This window comes from Rhyacophila brunnea, unplaced genomic scaffold (genome assembly GCF_057557595.1).
Source record: "Rhyacophila brunnea isolate RB1 unplaced genomic scaffold, BYU_Rbru_1.0 scaffold_22, whole genome shotgun sequence".
Classification (NCBI taxonomy): Eukaryota; Metazoa; Arthropoda; class Insecta; order Trichoptera; family Rhyacophilidae; genus Rhyacophila; species Rhyacophila brunnea.
This window is the reverse complement of record NW_028232882.1, coordinates 30,827,467-30,837,474: the sequence shown is the minus strand read 5'-3', so window position 1 is coordinate 30,837,474 and position 10,008 is coordinate 30,827,467. Positions and strand designations below refer to the sequence as shown.

At 38.6% G+C, this 10,008-nt stretch overlaps 1 protein-coding gene across 12 annotated transcripts in view; it reads right to left on the bottom strand.

The window, feature by feature from the left end:
* Positions 1-4,081: 4,081 nt before the first annotated feature.
* snama (something that sticks like glue) overlaps positions 4,082-10,008 on the bottom strand; it is a 59,420-nt gene continuing 53,493 nt past the window's right edge. For all 12 annotated transcript variants that reach the window (XM_085949425.1, XM_085949433.1, XM_085949427.1 and 9 more), the window contains one exon: positions 4,082-8,110. In XM_085949425.1, coding sequence (XP_085805551.1) covers positions 4,705-8,110 — 3,406 coding nt within the window. In that variant the 3' untranslated portion in view covers positions 4,082-4,704. The remainder of the gene's footprint in view (positions 8,111-10,008) is intronic.

The window sequence follows — 10,008 nt, the reverse complement described above, 5'->3', positions numbered from 1 at the left end:
ACCGCTGCTAGATCAGGGATTCATAAAGTGTGTCTCACGGGCCAATTATATCCCGCGTGACTTTTGATGTGTCCCGCGAGAGTTGTGTTAAATCTGTATTATTTTTTATTCTTCATTCGAATATTAAAAATTACATTTCAAATTAAATATCCTCTGGTAAGAATGAATGATCCAGAAAATTTGAGCCTAGATTGTAGGATTTAGTTTCAAACAATTGCATAAATCACAAAATTTAAATAAGTATTATTTTCAGTATATTAATAGGAGTAATAATAATGTATATTTAGTTAAAAATATAAGTTTACACAATGAAATATTTTTTTTTTACCTTGTTTTTAAAAAACAAAATATTTACAAAAGGGCGGCTCGCCAAATATTTTTAATTTCAAAATTGTCACTTTGAAGAAAAAGTTTGTGAACCCCTGCGCTAGATCCAAACACACATTGGAAAACTTGTAGATTTAACAGACCCGGGATTCGAGCTCGGTAATCACGACAAAGCTGACTTTAGCGTTAGCCACTCGACCATCGTGGGCCTAGTAATATGAAATGTAAATCATTGTGTTGTTGAGAATCTTCGTAAATAAATGGATAATTGCTATATCGACAGTCATTCTGAATATCTCGCGGGGTTTTCGCACCATTATTGGCTAAAAAGACAGAAAATAAATACTTTTAAATATTTTTCTGATTACCCTTTTCTGGTACACTTTTCAATAAAATTAGTTATGTAGTCAAATAAACTAGAGTAAGAAATCCTATAATTTATATCCTGTCTTTACTTTAGGTGAGTGGTTCGGGCGCAGGAGTGCAACAAATATTAGACTCCATTGTGGATAGTTACGAAGAAAGACGGTTTTTAATGTATAATTTCGGGCCGATGCAATCAATAATGTTTATGCTTCCCAAAAGAAATTTCATCGATGTCTTTATTTTAAGACATAACTATTTTCCTTTTAATAATTCGTCAAACAATTACTTTCCGACTGCCTTTCTACAAGGCATGCTCACTTTTCACTCTCTTGAATCTCGTAGGTCACTTCTTCTCTTGAGACATTTTTGCCTGCTATCACGAGGGATGGTTTCTAATCCTGGCGTCCTAAAGATTTTAAATTTATATGCGCCTGTCACAGCCATGACCTATTCTGGGTCAGAACTGTTTCCTCGAGTCAAGCCTATCAGGCACCATTAGCGAGAGGTGCAAGATTAGTAAATGCGCTCCCTAAAGACATAGACATTTTCAATGATATACTTTGAATTTTGTTTTTGAAACTTTATTTTATTGTATTAAATTGTTAATGTTTATTATTATTATTATTCTCTCTTGTGAGAGTAATATTTATTATAATGCAAATCTCATGTGAACATCCTGAATTTTGATTTGTTATGTACACACAATGTTTTGTTTTCTTAAATAAATAAATAATTCCTAAACGACAATGTCCGTTAGGACGAAATCAGTTGTTTATAATACAATCTTCTTCTTTTGGTGCCGTCTTCTATCGAAAATTAGCAACCGATTTGCGTAACATCTCTCTCTTCAGGCCCAGTATCAGATCACCAACGGCTTAAACATTAAGCCAGGTATGGGGGTTGCGTAGACAATAGATTCTGCTTCTGCTGCCCTCAACCTTTCTCTGCATTGTGAGCCTAAGTAAATCATAGTTCTCATTGCGTAAAATATGGCCGAAGTATACAGACTTTCTGCGTGATAGTAGATATACGTTCTCTTCCCAGTACCTAGACATGTCTCGATTGAGATGTGTCATGTTTTCAAACATGGTTTTTGCTATACAAGTATACCGTCTGGCCTGATCGTATAATGTCACTTTGAATCGTTTCGTTGAGTTTCAAAATAGAAACGTTTATATCATTGCACAATGATTTTTTGAGTTACCTCATCTCCACCCGCCATGTATTATAATATCCAGCCGCGGTTTGTGCACGGCCGCCTTCCATGACGCTGTTAACATGTCCGAATGAAAAGATTTTAGTGCCACACTAACGTAGCAACCATGCACCTTAGTGCTTAAATAGTTTTAGAAAATAAAAAGAAACTTGACTTTCTCTACCTTCATTTATCTTTAATGACATGAAGTGTCCTCTGTACACGTGTACTGAAACTCTGCCGAAACAGAGGAGTCAAGAGTTGAAAGTGATGAATCTAAGGGGGGATTGGAATCATTCCGTCCTCCATATGACGCAAAATTTTTTTCAAATGCCTCAAAGTTGGCCTTGGTTGATATCAACAACTTGACAATTTGAATAAAATATTGCCTCGAAGATTGCTGAAAACGAACAAAAAATATCCAAATATAGTCGATGTATCCAGCCTCCGATAGCGCGATGTCAATACCTCCATGTTAATGTTTAACTAAATACAAATTACCATCGGACTTTATAATTAAAGTAAACACAAATCGCCAATAGTTTGTGGTGTGTGGGTCTCACGTGTAATCGATATTTACGATTACACGTGACGATCGGCGTACCTTGACGAGTGTGAAGTTGCGATTATATTGAGATGCACGTCGCGTACTATCACGTGACGTCACAGTAAGCTGCCGCTACGGGAAAAATATGTGTAATTTCGTTTTTCTTGGTGTTAAAAATGTTATCAGACTGATGCTCCCATCCCGTAGCACATTTTGAACCTTCAAAACGAACATTGTCAGTTAGCGAAATCTGTGAAATCACCAGAACAATGAGGTCACCTCACGTTATACCGAACTGCATCGACACCTGTTTGACTCAATGAATGTTAAGCGCGACCCAAATTAAGGTGCATAAAGTGTTTAATGTCGTTGTTCTTGGAGTTTAAAATGTTATCAGACTGATGCTCCCATCCCGTAGCACATTTTGAACCTTTAAACCAAGGGTAGTAAACCTTTTTATACCTACGCCCACTTTTGTATCTCTGTTAGTAGTAAAATTTTCTAACCGCCCACCGATATGTATAAAACAACTTACTGTAGTTAAATCTATCTTTTTATTTATACTTTGTATACATAGAAGCATGAAGTCTGATGGAAATTACATTTAATTAACCCCTACCGCCCACCATGAAAGCTAAAACGCCCATTAGTGGGCGGTAGAGACCAGGTTGACTACCCCTGCTTTAAACGAACATTATCAGTTGGCAAAATCTGCCGTAATCACTAAAACAACAATGAGGTCACCTCACATTGAACTGCACTGCATCGACACCTGCATGACGTTTTGAACATTTTTATCATATTCCACATGCCTACTTTTTTCGAATGTCATGTCAAAATCACGATTTTTTTTGTTTTTAGCGGTTGGCACTAGGTATTTTCTATGAGAATGTTCTCTATTATCTATGTTCTGCAGGTTGGGTTCTATTCAAAATATTATCTATGAATGTCATGTCAAAAGTAATTTTAACGTACGCACAAGTAGAAACTGTTAAAATTAATTGAAATTAGCATGAATAAGTAATAATAATTCAAATTATTAATACATTATAGTAGGCACTCTTCATCAGTGTCATTCTTCAGTGAATTTACGGAGATGGTGCACGTTCGAAATATTCTGCAAAATGACGAAACCATACACTAAATATTTGCCGCGACAACGTGACAGTAGGCGCTTTATATGCCTACACATTTTCGACTCATGTCAAAATCGCGTGCTTTTTGTTTTTTGCGGTTGGCACTATGTATTTTCTATAAGAATGTTGTCTATTTATGATCTGCAGGTTGGGTTCTGTGTTCAAAATATTATCTATGGATATAATATTGCAAGTAATTTTAACATACGCACACGTTGAAACTCTTAAAAAAAATTGAAAGCATGAATAATGAATAATAATTAAAAATACTAATACATTACGTTTGGCACTCTCGGTCATTGAATTTACAGAGGTGGTGATCGTTTAAAATATTCTGCAAAATGACGAAACCATAGACTAAAGTTGTCGCCGTGACAGTATGCGACAAGCATCTCAATATAGTCACAACTTGACTGTGTAATTAAGAGCATTATAAGAAACATGTGACATGGGGTGAATTAAATTGGGAATTGCATCACAAAATAATAAATAAAACACTTGTTTTCTCAATCCATTCTTTATTGAGAATATTATGTTACACATAAAACACTATATTTATTTGCTGTGTGTTTACAAACAGGAAAAGTACCTATCGCGAATGCCGCGTCATACACTAAATATGTAAAAACTAATAGCGGCATTCAATTGTTAATTAATAGTAAAGTCAACAATGAAAACTGTATTCATAATAGGTAGAATTTTCTAACAAATAGTCAATCAGTAAAATTGTGTAAACCTGCCTAGCGTATTTTCAGTTACAAATCCAATGACTAATTGATTTAACAATACTGTACAAAACACACACAAATTATTATTGAAAGACTTCTTTTCATATTTTACAGCCTGTAAGCAATCAAGAGCGTTCAATTCTATTTAACGCCCAAAATAGGTCAAATCAATCGATAAAATGCTTCAGCAAAATTAAAAAAAACTATAGTCCGGAAACATTCAAAATAAGGCTCACAAGTTGGCACTGATGACGTAAGCCAGATGCAATATATCATACACACGGTTTGACGATGGCCTACTTATTGCGCTGAATTTGTCCACCTTATTTTGACTTATAAATTACTTAGGAAAAAAATGTGAAAATCTTTGATTCAAAGATGACTGACTAACAGACAAATCTAATTTCACTTGTGTTTCGATTTCTTTTTCTTCTTGATAGCCTTCTTTTTGTGCTTGTGTTTTTTCTTCTTCTTCTTGTGTCCGTCGGAGCTTGACTCTTCGGAATCACTCCTGCTGTCGCTGGATCTTTTCTTTAGTTTCCGCTTCTTCGCCTTGCGCTTCTTGCGGCGTTTCTTCCGCGAGTCGGAACTGCTCGACGACCCACTGCTGTCCGAGCTACCAGAAGAACTAACAGAACGCGTTCTCTTCTTGACATTACTCAGATCGAGATGGATTGTTGCATGCTCACCGGTGTCCGGTATCTCATTTTGTAATTCTGTGGATTCATTAATTTCTCCTGTCTCTATTTCAGATTCTAGAGGTTCGTCGTAATCAGGTTCGAAACTGGCTTCATCCAAGTTTGTTTTCTTTCCATCAGAGTTTTTGACGTTTCGCGGCGGCGAAAATGGTACTTTAGAAACACCCACAGCATCGTCTCTACCTTCGTCTCGCGCCATTTTTGGTGTCCCTTCAAGTCCTGCGTCACTCCCATATTCATGTTTAACCCTTTTCGGTTTCTTTTCATCTCTTTTGTGTCGTTTTTCTTTCTTTTTAACTTTTTCGACATTTTCGTCGACGTTATGTTGGTGTCTTTCCCGCTTCTCTCTGAATTCTTCTCTTTCGTGCCTTGGTCTTTCCCTTGGCGGTGGGCTGGTATTCCAATCTTCGGGCTGATTGTCTCCCCGATCTCTTCTTTCACGCTGAGCTTGTTCACGTCTTTCGCGGTGACCTGGACGGTGTTCATATCTGTCCGCACGACCCACAACTCTTCTATCATCTTTAGGATGTTCTATAACCCTACGCTCGACCCTGGGATCCGGTTCTTCCTGTTTAATAAAGCGGCGATTGCCAGTACCGTCTCCGGAAGAATCTACAGTAATCCTCCTGTGACTAGATCCACCTTCGAATCTTCTCGACTGCGGCGTTCGCGATCTAGACTTTATCCTTTCGACTGTGCTATGGACGATTCTCTCATCACGTGATCTTCGAGAAGGTTCATCCACCTTCCCGCCGAGTCTTTCTTTCACAGATAATTTAGGCGGAGGAGATTTCTCACGTTTGATTTTGCGGACATCGTTAATTTCGACAGATCTTGGATCATCACTGCCAGAAGGAATGGTGATTTGAATGGTATTAACCGTTTTTGTGTCCGGTTCAACTTCCACTTCAGGGGGTGTAATTTCTCCAGGTTCGCCAGAGTATAATTTCGCTCGATCGGAACTGATTTTTTTTATTTCAATCGGTCTTATTGAATTAATGGCTTTGGCAAATATAGCATTTTCAGCCCTCTTCAACACCTCCGATGTAACTTTACCTGATTTATCACTGGGAGAGAGAATTTCTCCCGATTCTCTTTTCTCACTGGCGAACGACGGGTCATCCTCCATTTCCCATTTTGATAGTTCCGGCATCGGTGCCAGCATTTGGTCTTTTGGCTTTTCCTTAGCTGGCTCCATTGATTCAGGTTTCAAATCAATGTCGCTCGCTCGCACCTCAAGGCAGTCAAACAATTCTTTATCGTCATCATTAGCTACGTCTATATCTTTGCCATAATTATTTAGAATATTTTTGTCAATTCCGTCCATCATTATATCAGTATAAAGATCAGGAACTTCTTCTTTAACCACTTCACCTTTAATCACTTCCGGTTTTTTCTCATCTACTTCGGCAACTTTATTTTCCAGAACTTTATTTTCTACAACTTTAGTCTCCACTTTTATAACTTCGACTTTTTCTTTTTTGTCTTTCTTTTCCTTTTTCTTCTTCTTGTCAACATCCTTCTTCTTTTTCTTCTTATCTTTAAATTTCTTATCTTTGTCCTTAGTCTTATCGTCATCGAACTTCTTGTCCCTATCATGGTCTCGCTTCAAATCTCTTTTGTATTCCGTTGTATCTTTAGATCGACCACGAGACTTGGTTTTATCATCTTTACCTTCTTTTTTGGGAGAATCCGATCGACGCCTCTTCTCTGCGGGATAGTGGCTACCATGTTCTCTATCTTTCTCTCGATCTCTCTCTTTTTCTTTTTCTTTTTCCTTTTCTCTTTCTCTGTCTCTATCTCTGTCCCTATCCCTGTCCCTGTCTCTATCCCTGTCCCTATCACTGGCTTCACGATTCTTGTCGCTATCTCTTACCGGGCGCTCATCTCTACTCTTTTCATAGTTCCTGTCATGATCTCGCTCTTTCCTTTCAGAGTCTCCAGTTCTATCTTCTCGGCGGTCTCTATATCTGTCTCTATTGTAGTCTTGTCTAGAATAGTCTCTATTGTGTCTATCGTGATTGACATACGGAGCTGAATTACTTTCCCTATCTGGACGCAGTGCACTCCTATGATGTCCTTCACGTGGCTGTATTGTACTATCTCTACTATGAGGAGGAGGAGCATCTCTTGTCGGAGGTTGACCTTCTCTGAAAGTATCTCTGAAATTAGCGGGATACGATCCGTCTCTGTTTGGTGGCGGGCCTTCTCTAAAGTTAGGCTGCTGCCCATCTCTAAATCCTGCGCCCTCTCTAAAACCAGGCTGGCCATCCCTGAAAGCCGGAGGAGCTCCATCTCTAAATGGCACGCCATCTCTAAATGGCGTGGGTACAGGGGCATCTCTGAATTGCTGAGGAGGACCATCTCTGAACGGTTGCTGCGGTGCGTCCCTGAAAGACTGTGGCGGACCATCTCTAAATGATTGCGGTGGAAGATCCCGGAAGTGCGGCTGAGAATTATCTCTAAACAACGGTTGAGGTCCTTCTCTGAACGCCGGTTGAAGACCATCTCTGAACGGAGGTTGAGGTCCATCCCTGAATGATGGTGGTAGACCATCTCTGAACAGTGGTTGTGGGCCTTCTCGGAAATTCTGTGGTGGACCATGTGGCCCATCTCTGAACGGTTGCTGCGGCCCATCCCTGAATGGCTGGGGAGGTCCATCCCTGAATTGCCCGTCTCTAAAAGGCTGTTCTCTAAATCCAGGATCTCTGTGACCAGCAGGCGGAACATCTCGAAATCCAGGTGGAGGCAGATCTCCAAAGCCTGGTGGGGCTCCATCTCTGAACGGTGGACGCCCTTCTCTGAACGGGAATTGCTGATTATTATCCTTGAAAGGATGTTGATTGTCTCCGAATGGCGGTCTGCGTTCGCGGAAGTTTGGTCCATCTCTAAAAGGTGGTCTTTCTGGCCTATCTCGCTCGCTGACTCCGGGAGGACCTATGTCGTCAGGCCGTTCGAATCCTGGCGGGGGCGGTTGTGTTCCAGGAGGGGTGTCTTCGAAAGGCGGCGAAGTGAACCGCGGCCTCGGTGGAATCACATCCGGATTCACCGGCGGCGGACCGGTCAGGGGTAGGGGTCGAGGGGGCGGTCCTCCATTTCCACGCGGGATTGACCTGCACATGCCGAAAATACATATTAATACATTATTGTCCATCATGATAACCAATAAGCATAGTTATGCCAGTAGTCGTGATTCACTGAAGGCCTGAAAATTGGGACAGTATCATTCGCAGAGAATCAAAATACATTAGTTGTTTTTATCATAAATGATTTTTTTCTAAAGTATCATCAGTATCCAAACAGTCATCAAAAACAGACTCTTCACATCAATCGGAATTAATTTTAATAACACATGGTTTTAAAAATCACTGATAAGTAAATTATTACTTTATAATATCACCTAACTTTCAGTTTAAAATTTAATCTATAGGTTTTAATTTCCTAAGTATTTTCTTTAACATAAATATGAATTCTATAGATTAATAACTTGCCTAAATTTGACGATAGATTAACCATTAGATAAAGAAGGTTAGTACCAGTGTTACCATATTTTTCGATGCTGATTATAGTACAAAGGTGTAAAAATTATAGTATTTCTGAAAAAATATATAGAACAGGAACATTTTTCGTCTTGAATCCTTTAAAATTATAGTATTTTGGTATATTTGGCATAAAATTATAGTATTTTACATTTTCCACGGAATTAAAATTATAGTATTGTACTATAATTGTAGTATGGTTGGCATCACTGGTTAGTAGACAGATCTAGTCGCAGGAAATTGGTGGGGGGGGAGTAACAAAACAAGCCTACAAGTGTATACTTTAGAATCCGTATACGTTTTATTTTAATCTACAAAATAAGATAATTGTTTTACACAAAGGGACTTTGCCATTGTTACCACCAGCTATATCCGGCCACTATTACGCGTTGAACCTGAACGTCATCTGCGGACCCTTCTTTACCTAATAGTGAACCCATACCAATGGTTTCAAACGGGTTGACTAAATAGTGTAAATCGTAATTTCGATTTTCAATTGGCCAGTTTTAATAACTCAGAAAGACCACTGATTATTCTTCTTTTTTAAGCGAAATTGGTCTTTTTACGAGTTATATAATATATATATATACAGTGGCGGCTCGTCCATATGCACTGAGAAACTGCAGCACCCCCAAGCAAATTGAGAAAAATGTACTATTATAATATACATAAATTTATGTATATTATATGAAAATATCAATATTATTAAAGCGTGTTAAGCTTGCCCACGCACCAATACATTCAATAATAATTATCATAACCGTGATGAAAGTGATGCATCGCGTGATTTCATGCAGTACCATTTTCGATAGAATATGCTCGAATAGGTGAAGTGAGCGGGGCTCGCCGCTCAGAGTTTAGTCTGGTACTGCCGCTTCAGACAATATTTTCGCGTTGCAAATGTTGTCGGGACAGCGACTCTGAGCTAGTAGCTACACACGGCGCGAGTCCCGACAGATGTCGAGAGCAACTAAAAGGTGATAGACCTTCTTTCAAGGAAAGAAGACAGATGAATCAATTTTGTAATGAAAAATATAATCCAAATAATCATTTATTTTTAATCAACCGCAGCACCCCCAGATATAATATCCACGAGCCGCCACTGATGTATATATATATAGTTGATTCTCCAGTTACTAGAAACATACAATGCATTTTTGTCAATATGACATACTAAATTAATTGTATCAATACTGGATGCTTATTTAGGCCATAGACATATTCAGGCAGTCGTGTTTACTCTTAACACAGAATTTATGACCTGCGCGCCCATTTAAAAAATGTATGCCAATAAATTATTACAATAGTAATATCATGAGTGCGTAGGTGCTAAATTTAGTGTTAACTTATAACACGGTGTCAGAATAGTGCTACTGGTCGCGTTAAAGTTAACGCAAAAATTAATATGTACTTATGAAATAGGTATTAAATATATGTGAGTATCAGCCAATACTACTGCTAGAATTAACTTC